The sequence below is a fragment of the Muscardinus avellanarius genome (genome assembly GCF_963383645.1).
Source record: "Muscardinus avellanarius genome assembly, chromosome: 18".
In the NCBI taxonomy this organism is placed as follows: Eukaryota; Metazoa; Chordata; class Mammalia; order Rodentia; family Gliridae; genus Muscardinus; species Muscardinus avellanarius.
The window spans coordinates 46,442,511-46,464,891 of NC_137804.1; the positions used below are offsets into that span (position 1 = coordinate 46,442,511).

Genomic DNA, 22,381 nt, shown 5'->3' on the forward strand with positions numbered 1-22,381 from the left:
CTCCCGGGACTAGGGAGGCTGAGACGGGAGGATCGCAGGTTCGTGGCCAGCCTCAGCGACTCAGTGAGGCTGTTTCAAAACAAAGGATAAGAAGCAGGGCTGGGAGCGTGGCTTGGAGGGAGAATGCCCTTTCTTGGGTTCAACCCCCAGTCTCGCAAAAAAAAAAATAAGAAACCTGGAATCCTTTTTTTTTTTTTTTTTGTTTCTTTTTGCTTAGCAAGGAAAGAAAGCCAGGTGGAGATCCTGGGGGGAAAGAGGCAGGAAGGACAGCGGGCGCCTCTGCGGCGAGCCCCGCTTCCCCAGGCCCGTCCCAGGCGGCTCGGGAAGGTCGGTAGGTTGTTACAAAGCCCTGCTGGCCGGGTGAGGTTTTCGGCGCAGGCCTGTCTCTTTAAGCTTGCGCCGGGAGTCCTGGGGCAGCCAGTTTTTAATTGTGCACACATGGGGTTTGGAGCTCGCCCCGTGTGCGGCCAACAAGCACATACCCTGTTTTCTTTTCTTTGAGGAGAGAAATTCTGGAAGCCGGGGAGGAAAAGGGCGGCCCTGTTACTTGGATTCTGGGCTCAGGATTCGGCGGCCGCTCTGAGAACCGCATCCTTTTTTTCCTTTGGTCTCCAGGTCTGAAGGATTTTCTAGGAAAATGAGCATTTGCCAGGGCCTCTGTGCGGGGAGGGGACGGGCTTCTGGGTCATTTTTCCTTGTGAATCGGGAACCTACAAGTCAGAGATGACCGCAACGTGGGCCACAGAGTCCTGAGCCCCCCAACCTGCTGCTTTTTTTTACTAAGGATTGAATCCAGGGGCATTGGACCCTGAGCCGCGCCCCAGCACTGCATTGTAGGAAGACTCAGGGTCTCCCTCTGTGGCCGAGAGTCCAAGCGGCGGGGGCTGGCCTCCAGCTTGCAGTGCTGCCTCAGCCCCTCAAGTACCGGAGGACAGGTGTGCGCCGCCACACTCGGCCCGAGTTTCCCAATTTCTTGGGGGTGTGTGTGCGCGCGCGAGGTGTGCGTCACCACGCCAAGCTTGAACCCCCCCGATTTTTTTTGCGGTACTAGAGATGTAACCTAGGGGCATTCTACCTCTGAGCGACACCCCCAGCCCTATTTTATTTTTTTATTCTTTATTTTGAAACAGGGTCTCACTGAGTTGCAGAGGGCCTCGCTAAGTAGCTGAGGCTGGCCGTGAACCGTGATCCTCCTGCTTCAGCCTCCCGAATGCTGGGATCACAAGCGTGCGCCACCATGTCAGGCTTGAGGCCCCTCCCCCGCCCCCAATTTGAATGGTGGGACACTGGCTCTGAGAGGAAAAAAGGCCTGAGCTTGCTGCCCCTGGGGTGACGTGACCTGGACATTTCTAGAAGCGACCAGAAGAAAATAAACAGCCCCTCCAAGAAAGCCACCTGGGACCCGGGATTAGACAAAACACTATTGTATCCCACACAATTCAACGCGGCGGGCAGAGCGCTGAGGCCCCGCGGGGCTGTGCCCAGGGCCAGACCGACAGGAAAAGACGCCATTCCAGTGACTTCAAAATCCGGGGACACAAGCGGTCCCGCCCTCCCCCAACAATGACTCAGAAACCTCCTCACGGCCCGCGAAGCCCCAGGATTGTTCCAAGTTCTCATAAAGCCCACACCCGCCACCCGCCCCGGCGCCCATTTCTACACGAATCTGGCTTCGGTGGCGATGGCGATGCCCTGGTGTCCGGCTGCCCCGGGAGGGCGGAGGGCAAACCTGTTTGCCTTTGAGGCGTGGGGAGCAGAAGTCAGGCAGGCGGGGAGGCTGCGCAGGAGAGGACAGGGGGGACAGACGGAGGGACAGACAGGAGGCCGGCCTGCGGGCGGGCTATTCTTCTGCAGAGGACGACTCCGGACTCTCGTCATCTGACATCGGGGCGAACTGTAAGGGAAGGACAAAGCCTTAGGGTGGCCAGGAAGCTGGGGGCCAGGCAGCCGCGATCAGAGAGAGCCCGGCGCAGCCACCACGCTTGCCATCCCAGGGCCTGGGAGGCTGAGCCCGGAGGATCGCGGTTCACGGACAGCCCCAGCCACTTAGCGAGGCCCTCTGCAACTCAGTGAGGCCCGGTTTCAAAATAAAGAATAAAAAATAGGGCAGGGGGTGTAGCTCAGAGGTCGAATACCCCTGGGTTCCATCCCCGGACCCGCAAAAAAATAAAATTAAATTAAAAATAAATAAATAAATAAAAAATAGGGCTGGGGATGTCGCTCGGAGGTAGAATGCCTTTGGGTTCCAACCCCAAAAAGTAAATAAAAAAAGTAAAAAATAAACAGGTTGGGGTGTAACCCAGAGGTAGAAGGCTGGTGGGTTCCATCCCCAGTACCACAACAAACAAACAAACAAACAAACAGCTGGGCATGGTGGCTTGTCATCCCCGCACTTGGGAGGCGGAGACAGGAGGATCGCGCAGGTTCGAAGCCAGCCGCATTGGCTTAAGAGACCCTGTTCTAAATTTTAAAAAAGTATAAGAATAGGTCTGAGAGTGTAGCTTAGAGGTAGAAGGGTTTCCAGGAACCCCAGTACCACCAAAAAAAAAAACCCCAAACCAAAAACAAACCCTAAACACATCTGGGGGTGTAGCTCAGAGGATGGGGACCAGGTGGCGGTGATGGCTGAGTGAGTGTCCCTCCCGCGGGGCGGCCGGCGACTCCACCCAGGGCTTCCATATTCTGGCTGAGGACTCACAGGCCCCTGGCTGCTGCCCGGGTGTCCCGACACCCCACCAAGGGGCGTGGGGGGCCGGAGCCACCAGCTTCAGCTGGGCCGTGGGCCGGGGAGAGACGGGGGCTTCTGTGTTGGCAGCCCCTTCTCTCTCATGATTCAGCTCGCTAGAGGTTTTTTTTTGTTTTTTGCTGGTCTGGGGATGGAACCCAGGGGCATTCGACCTCTGAGCTACACCCCCTGCCCTATTTTTTATTCTTTATTTTGAAACGGTCTCACTGGAGGTTGGCCGCAAACCTGCGGTCCTCCTACCGCAGCCTCCAAGCGTGTGCCCCGCGCCCGGCCAGCCTCGTCTTTGGTGAATCTGGACCACGCAGCCTCCGCGCTTCGGGCCTCGCTCCCTCACGGAAACCCAGGAACGGTCAACCTGCGGGCGGCCACGCAACCCTCGGGCCGGGCACCCCTCCCCTCCCCGGGCACCCCAGCTCCCGGCCACTCACGGAGCACTTGATGTTCATGTGAGAGTACAGCATGGAGGCGATCTCGCTCTGCCCGGCGTCCAGGGCCACCATGAGGGCGGTGCTCCCGTCCTGCAAGGAGCCAGCCAGGGCGCTGTTGACGGCTGCGTTATACTCCGCCCTCCCCGGGGCGCCCTGGGCGGGGACTCACGCGGTCAGCCAGGGAGATGTCGCAGCCCGGCACGGCCAGCAGCAGCCCCGCGATCTCCTTGTGGCCGTGCTCACAGGCACACATGAGGGCCGTCGAGCCGTCCTCGTCCTGCACGTTCACGTCCGCCTCGCAGGCCAGCAGGGCTTTGACCACGTCCACCTTCCCGTGGCTGACCGCCAGCATCAGCGCCGTCTGCCCCGCCTGGGGGGCGCAGGGGACAGGGTTATGGCTGAGGCAGGCACCAGGCGGGGGACAGCTACTTCCAGGACCTTCCGAGGTCCCCAAGTACTGAGACGCTGATGGCCTCAGATCCACTTTCCCACCCCTGGGCCTTTGCGCATGCCGGTCCTGCTTCCGCCCACTGGCTGCTCCTCAGAGGGGTCCTGTCCTGCCCAGGTCCTGAACTCACAGGACGAACATACCTAAAGCTTAGCCAACCAGAAGCGGTACACGAAGTAGAATAGCCATACTTCGATAAAAAGTAAAATAGATGCCGGACGAGGGGGCACACATCTATAACCTCAGCCCTTGGGAGGCTGAGGCAGGAGACTTTATATTCTAAATTATATTATTATTATTATTATTATTATTATTATTATTATTATTATTTGTACTGGGGATTGAACTCGGGGACATTCTATCTCCAAGCTACATCCTGAGCCCAGTTTTACTTTTACTTAGGAACAAGGTCTCACTACGTTGGTTCACTGCTCGTTGTGGCTGTCCTCTCCTTGTGATTCTCCTGTCGCAGACTCCCAACTACTGGAGTTACAGCTGTGCGTCACCACGGCAGGTATTTATTTATTTATATGTGTCACTGGGGGTTGGACTCAGGGCATTCTACCTCCAAGTTACACACTCAGCCCTATTTTTTCACATTTGTACTTAGAACGCATCCTAGTTCTTGAGAGGCTGAAAAAGGAGGATTGCAGGTTTGTGGCCAGCCTTCGCTACTTAGTGAAGCCCTCTACCATTTAGTGAGACCCTGTTTCAAAATAAAGAAAAAACAGGACTCTGAGGGGGCAGCTCAGAGGTAGAATGCCCCAGGTTTCCATCCCCAGTACTGGAAAAAAATAAATTATTTGGAAACAAGGTCTCATTAGGTTGATGAGTCTTTTTTTTTTTTTTTTTTTTTGCAATAGGCGAGGCTGTCCACAACCGTGATCCTCCTGCCTCAGCCTCCCAAATGCTAGGATTACAGGCATGCACCACCACATCTGGCTAGAGGCGCACTACTTTCTGAGGCTGGCCTAGCCCTGTGAGCCTCCCGCCTCAGCCTCCCAAGTGGTGGGATTACAGCTATGGCCACCACACCTGGCTTCCTCTCCCTTTTCTTTATTCCCGCGGTGCTGGGGATGGAAGGAACCGGGCAGGCACTAACCACTGAGCGGCCCCCAGCTCCTGCCCTACTGTGTCCAGGCGCCGGCCCCTCCCAGTAGCCTGCACAGTGGTTTGCTCCAGCCCCCGGCACACAGCCCTGGGCTCTCGGACGGCCAACCTACCACCTCCTGCTTAAACTCCGCGTGAGCCGGGCGTTGGTGGCGGCGCACCTGGAATCCTAGTACTTGGGAGGCTGGGACAGGAGGGTCGTGGTTCGCGGACGGCCTCAGCTACTTAGTGAGGCCCTCCGCAACTCAGTGAGACCCTGATTCAAAATAAAGAATAAACAACAGGGCAGGGCTGTAGCTCGGAGGTAGAAGCCCCTGGGTCCTGTCCCTGGTACTGAAAGCAACAGAAAGCAAGAGGCCTCTGGTGCATGCGCCGGGGAGGTAGCACGGCAGGCCGGCCGGTGCAGGGTTTGGCGCCGGACCGCCTGGGTTCGAACCCTGCCTATCTGACTCTAGCCTGTAGGAAACGCCTCAGTTTCCCGTCCTGGCGAGCAGCCCTTCCCGGTGCTGGAATGAGGCGGTGTGGGCCCGGCACCGGCAGGCCTCCCCTCGCACCTGACTGGCCTTGGCGTTGACGTCCCCGAGGCGGAAGAGCTGGAGCGCCGTGCGGATGTCGTCCTGCGTCCTCAGGGTGGCCAGGGCGGTGAGCATGACGGGGCTGTAGCCGGCGCGGTTCTGTTTGTCCACCTGGCACACACCTGAGATGGGGACAGGCAGAGGCGGGCGTGAGCCGCCAGCCAGGCCGCCTGCCTGAGGGCGAGCTGGTGCCCTGCCTCCTCAGCCTTGCAGGGCCTAAGTCCTCCCTTTTGGGTTTCTGGTCCTTGAGGTTGAACCCAGGGGCATTCTACCTCCAAGCTATACCCTAGGCCTTTTTTATATTTCGAGACAGGATCTTGCTATGTTGCTGAGGCTGGTCTTGAACCCGAAATCCTCCTGTCTCAGCCTCCCAAGTCCTGGCATTACAGGCATGTGCCATCATGCCCAGTTAATTTTTTAAACTTTGAAACGGTCTCATAGCTGGGCGTGGTGGCGCACGCTTATAATCCAGCATTCAGGAGGCTGAAGCAGGAGGATCCCACTTGCAGCCAGCCCCAGCTACTCAGTGACGCCTCTGCAACTAGTGAGACCCTGTTTCAAATAAAGAATAAAAAATAGGACGCCAGGCGTGGTGGCGCACGCTTGTCATCCCCGCGCTTGGGAGGCGGAGACAGGAGGATCGCGCAGGTTCGAAGCCAGCCGCGCTGGCTTAAGAGACCCTGTTTCCAAATTTAAAAAAAGTATAAAATAGGTCTGGGAGTGTAGCCTGGAAGTAGAAGGGCTTCTAGGAACCCCAGTACCACCAAAAAGAAAGAAAGAAAGAAAGAAAAAAATAGGGCTGGAAGTGAAGCTTGGAGGAGAACGCTCCTGGGGTCAATCCCCAACACCGCACACACATTCAAAATGGTCTCATTAAGCTGCCGGCCTTAAACATGAGATCCTCCCATCTCAGCCTCCTGAGAGCTGGGGTTACGGGCGTCCACCACCACGCCCTTTCTCAGGTGGGGCGTGCTCTCTGCCCCGGGGAGTCCAACTGCATGGTTACGCCATTAGTGGCGCCTTTGTCATACACATCCAGGGCAAGAATTGGAACTGTCTCCCTCGTCAAGCTGAAGATGGCCGGGCCTCCTCCCCAGACCCGGAGGCCCTGTGTTCAGGGCAAGTTCCTTCCTGCGCAGCCGAGGGCCACATCCTCTCCTGGCCCCCACTTCCTGGGCCTTCCCTCGGACAAGGCCTATGGGACCGTGGTCTATGATGTGGGCACCTCGGGGATGACAGAAGGGGATGGCAGAAAGCCGAGGCCGGGCCTCGCTCCCCCACCTGCCAGACTGTCCCGTCAGACCAAGGGCCGCATCCGCCATCCCGAGTGGGAGGGTGGATTCTCCCTGTAGACCGGGAGACTTGACATCTCTTCCACTGGTCTGAGGGGGTGGCCGCCTCCATCAGACTGGCAGGCCTGTCAGACCATCACCGGCTCCCCCATCAGACCAGGAGCTGTCTCCCATCAGCCTGGGAGGGGTGGCGCCTCCAGCAGGCTATGGGGGCAGGATCTCCCCAGCAGACCATTAGAGGGGCCCTCCTCTGTGGACTGACAGGGAGGTCCTCCTCCATCACAAGGGGCGGAGCCAATCCAACAGGGGGCGGGGTCTTCTTTATTATAGGGGGTGGTTCCTCCATCCTACAGGGGCGAGCCCTCCTCTATCCCACAGGGGGCGGAGCCTCCTCCATCATCTGGGGCGGGGCCTCCATCACCCAGGGGGCGTGGCTACCCATCAGACAGGGGGCGAGGGGTGGGGATGAGCTTTCTCTATCTCACAGGGTTCATAGCTGCCCATCACACAGGGGCGGGACCTCCTCCATCACCCAGGGAAATAATCCTCCTCCACCACTCAGGGGGCGGAGCCTCCTCCATCATCTGGGGCAGGGCCTCCATCACGCAGGGGGCGTGGCTACCCATCAGACAGGGGGCGAGGGGTGGGGATGAGCTTTCTCTATCCCACAGGGTTCATAGCTGCCCATCACACAGGGGCGGGACCTCCTCCATCACCCAGGGAAATGGTCTTCCTCCACCACTCAGGGGGCGGAGCCTCCTCCATCACGCAGGGATAGGCTTCCTCCACACAGGGGGCGTGGCCACCCATCGCCCAGGGGCGTGGCCTCCTCTACCACTCGGGGGCGGGACCTCCATCACTGGGGGCGGGGCCTCCATCACTGGGGGCGGGCCTTGCCAGGTGCCCCGCCCCCCGGCTCACCGCTGTCCAGCAGCTGCCGCACCACGGGGAAGTTGGCGTGCGACACGGAGTAGTGCAGCGCCGTGTTGCCGTTGCTGTCGGCGATGTTGACCACGTAGTCCAGCAGCCGCGCCGACATGGCCCGGAAGGTGACCAGGTGGCGCCGCACCAGCTCCGGGCGCGCGTCGCCGCGGCAGGCCAGGCGCAGCCACTCCTGCAGCACCGTGGTGTAGGCGACTTTCTGCGCGGGCACAGGGTGTGCGAGGTCGGCGACCCGGCCGGAGCCCGCGGCGCCCCCCTTGCCCTGCCTAAGGCTCTGCAGACAGGTGTAGACGCCCGTCCCAGAAAGGCCTTACGGGGAGGTATAGACGAAGGGAGTCCAGGCGGTCCCCAGAAGGCCGCCGCCACCCCGATGCCATCTTCAAGGGCAAGGCGGACGCCCCAGCGCGGAGGCGCACAAGCCCTGCCCCGCACCCCGTGCCCGGCCCCCCAGCCCTGGCTGCGGCCTCTGGGTCCTCAGTGTGCGGGGAGGCGGGACAGCGGGGCCGTACCAGCTCCCGCTCCGTGAGCGCGTTGGCGTTGTCCAGGTGCCTCTCGAGGGCCAGGCAGGCCGAGATGAGGTCCGGGCTCAGCTCCAGCCTGCGGGAACACAGGAGCGCTTGGTGCCACGGCAGCCCCTCCAGTGGCGGGGGGCTTGGGGCGGGCTCCGGCCTCCATGCTGCTGCCAGGGGCCACCTGGATGGTGCCGCGCAGGCCCTCTGTACCAGAGACGTTTTTCCCTGGGACCAGGAATCGAACCTTGGTGGCATTCGACCTCCAAGCTACACCCCAGCCATTTATTTATTTATTTATTTATTTATTTATTTATTTATTTATTTATTTATGGTACTGGGGCTTGAGCCGAGGGGTGTTCTACCTCCGAGCTACATCCCCAGCCCGGTTTTAATCTGTATTTTGAAACTGGGTCTCCCCAGGTTAGTAAGAGTCTCACTATTTGCTGAGGCCGTCCTTGAACCTGTGAACCTCCGAGCCATGCCTGGCTGTCTTTTATTTTTAAAATGTACTTATTTTTGCATGTGTGTGTGATACTGCAGACAAAACCAGAGGCATCCTGTGTTGAGCTACGCCTCTAGCTCTATCTTATACTTTATTTGGAAACAGGGTCTCACTAAGTTGCTGAGGCTGGCGTGGTGGCGCACGCTTGGAATCCCAGCATTCGGGAGGCTGAGGCCAAAGGATCGCGGTTCGTGGCCAGCCTCAGCTACGTAGGCCCTCTACAACTCAGTGAGACCCTGCTTCAAAATAAAGAATAAAGCCGGGCCTGGTAGTGCACGCTTGTAATCCCTGCACTTGGGAAGCAGAGACAGGAGGATCGCGCAGGTTCGAAGCCAGCCTCAGCTACTTAGTGAGGCTCTCAGCAACTTAGTGAGACCCTGTTTCCAAATAAAATATAAAGTAGGTCTGGGAGTATATCTTGGAGGTAGAAAGCCTCTGGGTTCCACCCCAAGAACCGCCCCCCCCAAAAAAAAAGAAAAAAAAATTGGGCTGGGGGCGTAGCTCGGAGGTAGAATGCCTGAGTTCCATCCCCAGTAATGCAAAAAAAAAAAAAAAAAAAAGGGGGGGGGGCTGGGGATATAGTTTGGAGGTAGAACGCCCCTGGGTTCCATCCCAGGCACCACAAAAAAAAAAAAAGAGAAAGAGGCCACCCCCAGGCCTGCCCGACTCCGTCCCACCCAGAACACTGACCGGATCTCCTCCTCGGGGTTGGCCCCCTCGGCCCCCTCTGCCGCGGGCACGGGCTGCGACTCCCGGGGTAACGGGCGCTCCTGCCCTGGGGCCTTGGTGGCCACACCTGCAGGCACAGGCTGGGGGGCTCTGGCCGCGCCCGGAACCCCGTGCCCCGGCCCGGGGGCCTCATTCTCGGTGCTTTCGTCGGAGTTCTCGGCCGTGCTGGAGTCTTCAGAGGACGAGTCGTACCTGGGCAGGGGGACAGGACGGCAGGGAGACGCCGAGATTGGAGGGACTTGGGATGGACCAAGGGCCGCCTGTCCACCTGCCTTCCCTGGGCCTCACTATCCCAGCTCTCGGTGGTACTGAACCCAGGGGCGCTCTACCACTGAGCGACACCCCAATATTATTATTTTTTATACTGGAGGTTGAATCCAGAGGCTGTTTTTTGGGAGGCTCCTAGGAATCGAATTTAGGGGCATTCTACCTCTGAGCTACACCTCCAGCCCTATTTTATGTTTTTGTTTATTTATTTTGCAATACAGAGGACTGAACTTGGGCCTTCTTCTGCACAGCTACCTCAGTCCTATTTTTTTACTTATTTTTATTTATTGCAGCACTGGGGATGGAACCCCGGGGCATTCTACCTTCGAGCTACACCCCCAGCACTATTTTTTTATTCTTTATTTTGAGACAGGGTCTCATTAAGTTGTGGAGGGCCTCACTGAGCAGCTGAGGCCGGCAGCAAACCTGTGATCCTCCCGTCTCAGCCTCCCACGTACTGGGATTACAAGTGTGCGCCACCACGCCTGACCCATTTAATTTTGGAGACTGGGTCTCACTAAGTGGCGGAGGCCTCCTTAGGTAGCTGAGGCTGACCTTGAACCCGTATTCCTCCTGCCTTAGCCTTCCAAATACTGGGATTACAAGTGTGTGCCACCGCTCCTCGCTAACCTAGAGGCATTCTATCTTCAAGCTGCACCCCCATCCCTTTTTGCTTTTTATTTTGAAACAGGCTCTCGCTAAGTCACCGAGGGACCTTCACTATGTTAAGACCGGCCTCCCGCTGGGAATCCTCTGGTCTCAGCCTCCCAAGAAGAGAATTAAAGGCATGAGCTGCCGCAACCCGCTTACCCTGCTCATCTTTTTGGGGCATGAAGGGACGGGGTAAGGGAGGGACAGACTGCTGGGGGCTCCTCTTACCCGCCATTGACCCCCACGAACTGGAGGCTGCGCCTTCGGGCCGCTGGGTCCGCAGGCCGCACTCGCGCCGGGGAGCAGCCTGGGGGGCGGCGTGGTGAGAGCGTGTCCGGCAGGGCCCTGCCGGGGCTTGCCGGGGCCCTGCCCTTACCGCTGTCCCCAGCCTGCCGCGGCTGGTGTGAGGCGGCGGACACCGTGCCCGTGTTCTCCTTGGGATCTGCTGCGGGGCCCGGCGGGGACGAGGCCGACTCTGTGGGAGTGTGGGGGACACCTGGGGGACACAGAATGAGGCATCGCTCAGGAGTCACAGCTGTGGCCGGCGGGTCACATAATACAGTCCAGAGGCTACTTTTTTTTCTTTTTTTGCCTTCCAAGGGATGGACTCCAGGGGCACTTTTTAGCTACACCTCCAGCCCTATTTTTTTTTGTTGTTTTTTGTTTTTTTTTGTAGTACTGGGGATGGAACTGAGGGGCATTCTACCTCTGAGTTACACCCCCAGCCCTATTTTTTTCCCCTTTATTTTGAAACAGGGTCTCAATAAGTTGCAGAGGGGCTAAGTAGCTGAGGCTGGCCTCAGACCAGATCCTCCTGTCTCAGCCTCCCAAATGCTGGATGACAAGCGTGCGCCATCACGCTAGGCAGGGACCCTGTTTCAAAATAAAAAACAAGCCTGGCGTGGTGGTAGATGCTTGTAATTCCAGCATTTGGGAGGCAGAGACTGGAGGATCGCGGTTCTCGGACAGCCTCAGCTACTTAGTGAGGCCTTCTGCAACTCAGTGAGACCCTGTTTGAAAATGAAGAATAAATAACAGGGCAGGGGGTGCAGCTCTGAGGTAGAATGCCCCTAGGTCCCATCTCCACACCCAAAAAGTAAAATAAAATGAAATAAAATAAAATAGGAGGCTGGTGTGATGGCGCACACTTGTAATCCCAATACTTGGGAGGGCGAAACAGGAAGATCACGCAGATCTCAGCTACTTAGTGAGGCTCTCGGCATCTTATTGAGACCCTGTTTCCAAATAAAATATAAAATAGGTTTGGGATGCCGGGCGTGGTGGTTCACACTTGTAATCCCAGCATTTGGGAGGCTGAGAGAGGAGGATTGTGGTTCGAGGACAGCCTCAGCTACTTAGTGAGGCCCTTTGCAACTCAGTGAGACCCTGTTTCAAAATAAAGAATAAAAAACAGGGCTGGGGGTGTAAATTGGAGGTAGAATGCCCCTGGGTTCCATCCCCAATACTGCAATAAATAAATAAATAAATAAATAAATAAATAAATAGGTCTGTGTATGTAACCCAGAGGTAGCATGTCCCTGAGTCTAATCCACAGTACCCCCTCACACAAATTAATATAGGACTGGGGGTGTAGCTCAGAATTAGAATGCCCCTGAGTACTTGTAATTCCAGTACTTGGGAGGGTGAGACAGGAGGATCTCATATTTGGGGCCCATTTCAACAACTTAGTGAGACCCCCCCCCAAATAAATAACGATTAAAAGGGTAAGTTTTTAGCTAGGTGTGGTGGTGCTGGGGGTGCCTGCCTGTAATCCTGAGACAGGAGGACCACCAGTTCAAGAACAGACTTCACAAGTAACGAGACTCAGCAACCTAGCGAGACCTTATTTCAAAATAAATAGGTCCTTGTTCAAAATAAATAGGGCCGGGCGTGGTGGCGCCCACTTGTAATTCCCGTGCTTGGGAGGCTGAGCCAGGAGGATCAGGGTTGGTGGCCAGCCTCAGCTACTTAGTGAGGCTCTCAGCAACTTAGTGAGACCCTGTTTCCAAATAAAATAGAAAATAGGTCTGGGGAGTATAGCCGGGAGGTAGAAAGCCCCTGGGTACCATCCCCAGTACCAAAAAAATAAATAAATAAAAGCAAAGAAAATTGGGCTGGGAGCAGCTCAGAGGTAGAATGCCCCTCCGCTGTTCAATTCTGTCTCTACTCTCTTTTCTCTCTCTCTCTTTCTCTCTCTCCTCTCTGTTGGTCTGAGGACCAAGATGGCTTCCCAGGCACAGTCCCAGGGCCATCCCTAGCCCGGACTCATGCCCCCACCAGCAGCTACAGTGTGAGATCAGAGTCCAGTTTCCACTTCTGGTGGCCACCCACGTCTTGGGGTACACTTAGGTCCGCAGTGTGCACCCCGGCTGCCGACCAAGCCCCGCGGCCCTGTGAGGGCTGTCTGTAGCAACAACTCCCTCCAGTTGAGAGGAGGGAGGTGGGCAGAGGGCAGACGGCTGAGCCCAGAGCCACAGGCGACCACAGGACCCAGCTGAGCCCAGAGCCACAGGCGACCACAGGACCCAGCGGGGCGTGGCTGGGACGAGGCCAGAACCCCTGAGGGCCGGGCAGCCGCAGCAGGCCCTAGATCACTCTCCAGATTCATTTTATTTTCTGTTTGGCGCTGGGGATTGAACTCAGGGCATTCTAACGCTCAGCTACACCCCAACCTTATTTTTTTAATGTTTACGGTACTGGGGATGGAACCCAGGGACATTCTACCTCCGATCTACACCCCCAGCCCTGATTTTTTTTTTTTTTTTGGTGGTACTGGGGGTGGAACCCAGAGGCTTTCTACCTCCGGGCTATCCTCCCAGACCCATTTTCTATTTTATTTGGAAACAGGGTCTCACTAAGTTGCTGAGAGCCTCACTAAGTAGCTGAGGCTGGTTTCGAACCTGCGCGATCCTCCTGTCTCAGCCTCCCAAGCGCAGGGATCACAAGCGTGCGCCACCACGCCCGGTTTCCCCCAGCCCTGAGTTTTATTCTTCATTTTGAAACAGGGTCCGAGTGGCAAAGGGCCTCACTAAGTAGCTAGGCTGTGTGCAAACTGTGATCCTCTAGTCTCACACTCCGGAATGCTGGGATTACAAATGTGTACCCCCGCGCCCGGCTTGTTTTTGTTTGTTTGTTTGTTTGTTCTTTTTACTTTGAAACAGGGTCTCGCCAAATTGGTGAGGGCCTCACTAAATTGCAGAGGCTGGCTCTGAACCCTCATTCCTCCTGCCTCAGCCTCCCAAGAACATAGAAACCAATTCTAAACTGTGGGTCACACAAAACCACGCAACAGCCTGGCAATCCCTGCTCAGGAATACGCCAGGAATGTCTGAAAGTTACTCAGACAAAAATGGACAAACACTACACATACGTGACGCACAGAGGAATTTTTTTTTTTTTTTTTTTTGGCATTACTGAGGACTGAACTCAGGGGCATTCTACCTTCGAGCGTCATCCTCAGCCCTTATTTATTTTGTGTCACTGGGGATAGAAGCCAGGGCCATTCTACCTCCGTGCTGCACCCCAGCCCTATTTTTTATTCTTTAATTTTGAAGCAGGGTCTCACTGAGTTGCAGAGGGCCTCACTAAGTAGCTGAGGCTGTCCGCGAACCGCGATCCTCCGGTCTCAGCCTCCTAAATTCTGGGATGACGAGCGTGCGCCACCACGCCAGGCCAGGACACACAGTTTTCCTCCAAATCTTGTCCGGTTGTCCCTGGATAAAACTCCCTCTCAAATTCCCAACGCCACGCTCAGGTCCAAGGTGGCTGTCTCTCTACATCCCTGCCAACACATGCTTTTATACAACTTTCTTATTTTTTTGACCTCTGGATGCTAGTATGAGGTTGTGTCTCCTTAGCCAGCCGTGGTGGGCACGCTTGTAATCCCTGTACTTGGGAGGCTGAGACAGGAGGATCTGGGTTCGCGGCCAGCCTCGGTAACTTAATGAGGCCGTCCACGACAGAGTGGGACCCTGTTTCAAAGTAAAAAATAAAGAGAAGGCTAGCTGGGCGTGGTGGTGCACGCTTGTCATCCCCGCGCTTGGGAGGCTGAGACAGGAGATCACACAGGTTCAAAGCCAGCCTCAGCTACTGAGTGAGGCCCTCAGCAACTCAGTGAGACCCTGTTTCCAAATAAAGTATAAAATAGGTCTGGGAGTATAGCCCGGAGGTAGAAAAGCCCCTGGGTTCCACCCTCAGTACCACACACACACACACACACACACACACAAATAAATAAATAAAAAATAAAAAATAGGGCTGGGAATGTATGTAGCTCAGAGGTAGAATGCCCCTGGGTTCAATCCACAGTACTGCAAAAAAAAAAAAAAAAAAAAACAAACTCCTTATTGTCTTAGTTTGCATTTGTCTCATTTTTGGCACGTTTGAGCACCTCCATGGATGGTTAAAAAAGATTCCTCTGTGGAGCCCGGCATGACGGAGCACGCCTGTAATCCCAGTACTCGGGAGGCCGATACAGTAAGATCGCAGGTGTGAGGTCAACCTCGGGAAGCAGTGAGGGTCTCAGCAACCTAGTGCGAGCCTGTTTCCAAAAACTTTGCAACTCAGTGAGAGCCTGAGAAATAAAGAATAGAGAATCGGGGCGGGGGTGCAGCTCAGAGGTACGGTGCCCCTGGGTTTGATGCCCTGTCTCCCTGTCTGTCTGTCTGTCTCTCTCACACACACACACACACACACACACACACACACACACACACACACACAGAAACTATGGGTGCTTGTTGGCTGCAGAGTCCCGAGAAGGTGAGGCTGGGCGCAGCAGCGTTCGTGGGAGCAGAGGTTGGAGGTGATCCAGACACGCACTGCAAGGGGTTAGATAAGAAAAACACGAGATCCGTGCAGGGCAGAAAGGGACTCAGCCACCCACAGCGACAAGCTGTATTTATAAACACCAGTGTACAGAAAGAAAAAACAGGGTTGGGGTGGAGCTCAGCGGTGGACGCTCGTCTAGCAAGCTGGGTTCCATCCCTAGCACCGCAAGACCGAAAAAAAAAAAGAGGGGGAGGAATAAGAAACAGAGAGAGATTTGTTTTTCTGAAACACAATACCATTTAAGGAAATTAAACACGCTCAGGGCATACTTTTCGATTACACCAAATATCTAAATAAGCTTCTGGAAGGTGGCGTGCAATGAACGGTTTTAAATGGAATGGCAAAGCCGGGCGTGGCGGCACACGCTTGTAACCCCAGTCCTTGGGAGGCTGAGACAGGAGGATCACAGGTTCGAGGACAGCCTCAGCCAGTAATGAAACTCGCAGCAAGTTAGCAAGACCCTGTTTCTAAATAAAAAATAAACAGGGTTGGGCATGGCGGTGCACACTTATAACCCCAGCATTGGGGAGGATTTGAGACAGGGGGATCGTGGTTCGAGGACAGCCTCAGCTACTCAGTGAGGCCCTCTGCAACTCAGTGAGACCCTGTTTTGAAATAAAGAATAAAAAATAGGGCTGGAGGTATATCTTGGAGGTAGAAAGGCTCTGGGTTCCATCCCTAGTACCAAAAATAAAATAAAATAAATAGGGCTGGGGGTGTAGCTCAGAGGTAGAATGCCCCTAGATTCAATCCCCAGTACTAAAAAGAAAAAACAAAAACACAACAGGTGTGGTGAGCCCGGTTACTCAGGAGGTTGAGGCAGGAAGACTGCAGCTTCTAGGCAGCCACAACAATTTAGGGAGATCCTGTTTCAAAATTAAAAAGATCTCGGAAGCCGGGCGTGGTGGCGCACGCTTGTCATCCCAGCCTGTGGGAGGCTGAGACTGGAGGATCGCGGTTCGCGGACAGCCTCAGCTACTTAGTGAGGCCCTCTGCAACTCAGTGAGACCCGGTTTCAAAATAGAGAATAAAAAGTAAGCCGGGCGTGGTGGCGCACGCTTGTAATCCCCGCACTTGGGAGGCTGAGACAGGAGGATCGTGAAGGTTCAAAGCCAGCCTCAGCTGGTTTAAGAGACCCTGTCTCCAAATAAAATATAAAATAGGTCTGGGATTATAGCCTGGAGGTAGAAGGCCCCTGGGTTCCATTCCCAGTACCAAAAAATAAAATAAAATAAATAAATAAATAAAAATAAAAAGTAGGGTTGGGGGCGTGGCTTGGAGGAAGAATGCCCCTGGGTTCCATCTCCAGTACTGCAAAAATATATATAAAAAATAAAAAGCAACCTGGGCGTGGGGGTGCATGCCTGTCATCCCAGTACTTGGGAGGCTGAGACCGGAGGATCCTGCCAGCCTCAGCTACTTAGTGAGGCCACTTGCAACATGAGGATACCTTCAGCTACTTAGCGAGATACTGTTTCAAAACTAAAAAATAAGAGCTGGGCTTGGTAACACACAATGGATAACCCCAGTACTTGGGAGGCCAGACAGGAGGACGTGGCCAGCCCCAGCTCCTTGGTGAGGGTCTTTCGGCTACTTAGCGAGACACTGTTTCAAAGTAAAAAAAATAAGAGCTGGGCCAGCCAGCCTCAGCTACTTAGTGAGACCCCGTTTCCAAATAAAGTATAAGACAGGTCTGGGAGTGTAGCCCAGAGGTAGAAAAGCCCCCGGTTCCACCCCCAGTACCCCCCCCACACACACACAATAATAATTCTCAGTACCACAATTGAAATAATGAAATATTAATAATGAAATAAAATGGGGCTGGGGGTGAGGTTCAGAAGTAGGACGTCCCTGGGTTCTGTTCTCAGCGCTGCGTGCGCATGAACACACACATCAAATAAGGCTGTAGCACATCGGAGGTGCTTTCTGTTTTCCTTTCCATGGTACTGGGAACATGAACAGAGGTGCCGTGCCTCTGAGCTATACCCCGGCCCTATTTATTTTGAAAGAGGGCCTCACTCAATTGCTGAGGCTGGCCCAGAACCTGAGGTCCTCGTCTCAGCCTCCCAAGCGCGGGGATTACAAGCGTGCGCCACCACGCCCGGCTCTATTTTTGTTTTGAAACAGGGTCTAAGTGGCTGAGGGTCTTGTTAAATTGCTGAGGTTGGCCTCCAACTTGCAATCCTCCTGCCTTAGCCTCCCAAGTACTGGGATGACAGACGTGTCCCAGCGGGCTCTACGTCAATTATTCTGGCCCCTCATTTGATTATTGCTGGGCTCCTGCGTCTGTCTGTCTGTCTGTCTGCTGAGTTCCCAGAGCCTACAAGATTTCTGCACAAAGTCGGCTCTTTGCAAATGTCTGCCGAATGAGATCATGTCAGAATGAATGGACACGCTCCAGTTCTACACAAGCAAGGCAAAGACCGAGACTGGCTACAGCAAGAGGGGAGAAGCCAGCAAGAGGAAGGGCTTTCAGGGGCAGAGCCAGCCCGAGGGGTGGACATCCGCGTGTCCGTGTGTCCTGCGGGCGTTCTGGAATGGAGGGCCCTTGGGATTCCAGGCTGGGCTGGGCTGGGCGGGGCCTCAGGCTGGGCGCTGGGTTGCCTGCAGTGGGAGGGCTGGCTGGGCAGCCGGCCCGAGCACCCAGGGAAAGGGGCGAACAGCCGGCCCGCACCGCAGCTGTCCAGCTGCCCATCGGGCTGTGGCCAGCTGTGGCCTCAGGCTGGTGAGGACCTGGCCCACCTCTGAGCTGATCTGAGCAGCCCCTCTCCCTGAGCCTCAGTTTCCCCGGCTGTAAAGGAGGCCGGCATGCAAGTTATTAGCAGCAGCCAGAGGCCCACAATGAGCACTTGCTGTATACACATATCCACAAGGGTTCCAGATTTTTTTTTTTTTTTTTTTTTGCCATACCAGGGATGGAATCCAGGCGCATTCTACCTCCAAGCTACACCCCCAGCATTTTTTTTTTTTTTTTTTGCTATACTGGGGGTGGAACCCAGAGGCATTTGACCTCCAAGCTACACCCCCTGCCCAATTTTTTATTCTTTACTTTAAAACAGGGTCTCACTGAGTTGCAGAGGGCCTCCCTAAATAGCGGAGGCTGCGCATGAACGGCGATCCTCTTGTCTCAGCCTCCCACACGCTGGGTGAGAGAGACTCTGAACCCAGGCTGTCTGCCTGTGGCTCCTCCTTCACGGCCGGGGTGAGAACACTTAGCGCGGCACTTAGCATTCCTTGGCCGGAGCGCAACCAAGAGCAGCTGTCCTTACTATGAATCATTCCGGGAGCTCGCCCAGGGGCCGGGGAGCGACATTCTGCAATACCCAGCACCCCGTTTCCTGGCCTGGAGACTCAGCTCTTCCTCTGGGGGCACCCCGTCCCCCCTCACAGGCCACAGGGCGTGGGTGGGGCTCCTCTGCCCTCAGGGCCGATGACTAGGACTGGCTCAGTCAGCTGAGGGCTGCCCTTGGGATTTTTACTGGTACCATTTGGACTGCAGGGTTCCCTTTACCCTGAGCTGGAAGGACAGACTCCTAGTAAGACAGGCCACCTTCCTTTGCCCACCTCTGCGGTAGAGGGGAGAGAATAAATTAGAGATTCCTGATGTCAGCGGAGTGCCTGGATCCAGCCATACCTGAAGCTGAACAGAAATGCAAGCTCTACCTCCTCCTGAACAAAGGAGGGAGGACTTTTAATTTTTTTTTCTTTTTTAGGTACCAGGGATGGAACCCAAGGGCATCCTACCTCCAAGCTACACCTCTGGCCCTATTTTTTATTCTTTATTCTTATTTCTTATTTATTTATTTATTTTTCCTGGTCTGGGGATAGAACACAGGGTCGGTCATTCAACCTCCAAGCTACAGCCCCTATTTTTATTTTTATTTTTTTGAAACAAGGTCTAAGTTGCGGAGGGCCTCACTAAGTAGCTGAGGCTGTCCGCGAACCACAATCCTCCTGTCTCGGCCTCCCATGTGCTGGGATTACAAGCGTGTGCCACCACGTCTTTTTCGGTACTGGAATGGAACTCCCGGGCATCCTACCTCCGAGCTACACCCCCAGTCCTACTACGACATAATTCTTCTCCTTCTGTGGATGAAGAGAGACATCCCAAGTGCGGCTGGACCCACCGTCTGGGAGAAGCCCAGGGCTGGGCCTAGATGCCGCCACCCAGACCATGAGAATAAGGCCCCCATCAATTTTCCCCATCCCCCGGCCCAGGAAACTCACCTGCTGCCGTGTCACTGCCGGGCTGCGTGATGCTGATTTTCTTGACTGTGTGCACGTGGCTGGTGGTGGCGGCGGGCACCGGGCACATGGTCTCCACCACCTCGTGGCTGCGGAACACCGCGGGGCTGTCCCCGGCCAGGGTGGCCAGGGCCCTCAGCCCCGCCCCGTAGGGCTCCAAACTGTGGGCGCGCTGAGCCTGCGCCCCGGCCGCGGTGCTGGCCGCCACCTCCACCTCCCGGGGCCCCTCCACCACACGCACCGTGCCCACGCGCACCGGGCTGTCCGGAGGCGGCCAGGCCTGGGGCTGCGGCTCGGCCTGCCGGGCCTGGGCCGCCCGCAGCTCCTGCAGCGCCTTCTTGAGCTGGGTCTCCAACACGGCCACCTTGGCCGCCAGAGCCGCCTCGCCGTCGGGCATGCCCAAGTCCCGTTCCCGCACCCAGGTGCCCACGCTGCGGGTCTCGAGCATGGCTGCCGCCGCCGCCGGGTCGTCGGGGGGCTCCAGGAGGTCTAGGCAGAGCTCACCACGGGCCCGAGCCCCCGCCGCGTGGCCCAGGAACTTCTGGCTCTTGAGCTGCACGGCAAGCTGCCGCTTCTCCTCCTGCAGCACCGACAGCTTCACCTGCAGCACGGGGATGAGCTTCACCTGCTCTTCCAGCTGGCGCAGCTTGCGCAGGGCGCCCGCCATCTGCTCGCGCACGTGGGCCAGGTGCCCAGCGCTGGGTGGCACGGGCGTGGACAGTCCCGAGCTCCGTGGCGTGGGCGGCGGCAGCCCCACGCCCACCAGGGAGCTGGTGGAGCCCGCGGCGCTGGGGGCCAGCGAGCCCAGCGCGCCCGGACCGGGGGGCGCGGCCGCCTGGTCCTCGAGGCGGCGGCGCGCGTCCAGCAGCGTGCGCTCCACGCGTGGGTTGAAGCCGCCGCGGGCCTCCAGGGCGCCGTACTGCGGGTAAAAGCCGCGGCCACAGTATGAGTAGGCCGAGTGGCGGCTGTCGGCGCTGGCGTTGGAGCACAGGGACTCGGTGGACGTCCACCACGAGCCCGGGCCGCGGGGCAGCGAGCCCAGGCGCGGCCGGCGCTGCACGGCCACCCTGCGCAGCGTGTGGCCCTTCTCGATGTCGTCCACGTACTTGAGGAAGTCCAGGTCCAGGCGGTAGCCGTAGGGCGTCTCCACCGAGTAGGGCGGGTCGGGCTCCTTGGCGGGGAAGGCTGGAGGGGAGGCCGGGCCAGGGGGGCCTGGGTGCCGAGAGACCCCCAAACTCAACCCGCGGCTGTGCTCTGGCCCAGGGCGGCACTGACACCCAGGGAGCCCCCCAGGCCCTGGACTGTATCTTAGAAACCCCACCCACCGCAAGGTCCTGTCCCCTTCCCAGACCCCAGGACGGGGGCTAAGCATCCCCCCAGGCCAGGAAAGGGCTGACCCCTCCCCTCAGACCCCAGGGTGGGACAAGACTGAAACCACACCCCGACTCAGAGGGCAGGGCAGGGCTAAGCTTCCCTCAGACCCCAAGGATGGGGCATCGCCCCCTGAACCCTCAGAACAGGATGGACATGGTTGAGTCCCCTCAGACTTCAGGGCAGGAAGTGGCCAACCCCACCCCCCACTCTCCAGGACAGGACAGGGCCTCGAGGACGCTCTAAGATGCTGAGAGCCGGCCCTCAGTACTGTGCAGCGCCCCCCAAAGCCCCCAGGACAGGCCTCTCTCTGGTGCCTTCAAACCAACCTGCTTTCTGGCAAACTCCCTCCCTCAGACTCCTCCGCCAGGGCAGGGCTGTGCCCCCCACCCCCCAGTGTGGGGCTGAACCCCCCACAGGTCTCCCAGGGCCCTGTCCTCCCAGCAAGGTCTGTCCCTCCTTGAGCCCCTCCTGGGCGGGCGCCCTCCCCCCCAGACCCCTCACCTGGGAAGGGGGCTGTCGCGTGCAGGACTTGGGCCATCTCTGCAGCTACTCCTTGAAGTCACTCGGGGGACAGCGAGTCAGGGGCCTGCAGCGCGGCTGAGGCTTACCTGGGGGGAGGGGGTTCAGGGCTCAGGAGTCCACAGGGGGAGGGGCGGCGGCCTGGCTACTCCCCCCTCTGCAGCTCTGGGAGGGGGGCGTCCAGGGGACCTTCTCAAAAGCGCACACCCCGCCTGGCCGCGGAAGGGCCCGGAACAAAGAAACCCAAACTAGTTGTCTGCGTGCACATCTGTCCAGCCCCGGGACGTGCTCCAGCTGTTCCCAGAGCCATGCCTGTGCACAGCCCCCAGCCCCAAGTCTGGCAGCCCCGCCCTTCCTGCACCCCCTTCCCCTGCGGGGCCTGGAGCTGACCACAGGGGAGGATGGGCCGAGCTGGGCGGGTCAGGGGCCGGGGTGCTGAGCCAGGCTTTCTGTAAGTGTTGGAGGCCGGGGGCAGGAGACCCCAGCAACCCCAAAGCAGAGCGGGGTCCGGCCGGGCTTGGGGGGGGTGGAGGGAAAGTGGGGAGGCGGCAAGTTGTGAAGCCTTTCCCCTTTATGGAAACAATTTTCTCTAAAAATAAACAGTTTCGCTGCCGGGCTACACTGAACTTCCTGCCCCCCCACGATGTGTCCGGGATTGGGGCGCAGCAGGGATAGAAGGCTGGGGCGGGGGCCGGGGAAGTCATGGGGACGGAGAGGAGGAAGTAAGAGGGGGTGCGGGAGGGACACTGGGGGCCTCTCACCCCCGCCCCGCCCTGGAGGCCGGCCAGGCTCCTCTGGTCCCAGACGCCCCCGACGGACTCAGCCAGGGCTTTTTGCCCTCTGACCTGCCGCCCTGAGCAGAGTTCAGCTCATCCCATCACCGGGACGGACCCTTTCTGGGCGCCAGGGCGGTGGGTACCTGCCAGGCATGAAGGCGGGCTGCGGCCTGTGGGCGGCTGCGCTTGCTTGTCTGGGTCCCCCTTCCTTCGGTCTTGCTTACTCTCCCTCCCGTCCCTCTGGTCGGTCTCTCCACTTCTCCGCTTGCTTTGCCGGCTTTGCGCACCTGGAACGCACGGTGGCCAATTGTAGGAAATCTGTTTTTCCATCTGCCTGGAGCCTTGCCCCCAAGAGCAATAGAAAGTTGATCCAAAATATTTTTTGGGGGGAGCCGGGCGTGGTGGCGCACTCTTGTAATCCCCGCGCTTGGGAGG

General features: G+C 57.1%; 1 protein-coding gene across 1 annotated transcript; it reads right to left on the reverse strand.

Annotated features, from left to right (window-relative positions):
* Window positions 1–1,840: 1,840 nt before the first annotated feature.
* On the reverse strand, window positions 1,841–21,189 carry KANK2 (KN motif and ankyrin repeat domains 2; the record flags this gene model as incomplete). Its single annotated transcript, XM_080715527.1, has 11 exons — window positions 1,841–1,894; window positions 3,175–3,264; window positions 3,344–3,544; window positions 5,287–5,429; window positions 7,521–7,740; window positions 8,051–8,138; window positions 9,246–9,476; window positions 10,431–10,509; window positions 10,579–10,698; window positions 19,260–20,489; window positions 21,153–21,189. 11 exons carry the CDS (start codon window positions 21,187–21,189, stop codon window positions 1,841–1,843), a joined length of 2,493 nt encoding a protein of 830 aa, XP_080571653.1.
* Between the last annotated feature and the right edge of the window lie 1,192 nt (window positions 21,190–22,381).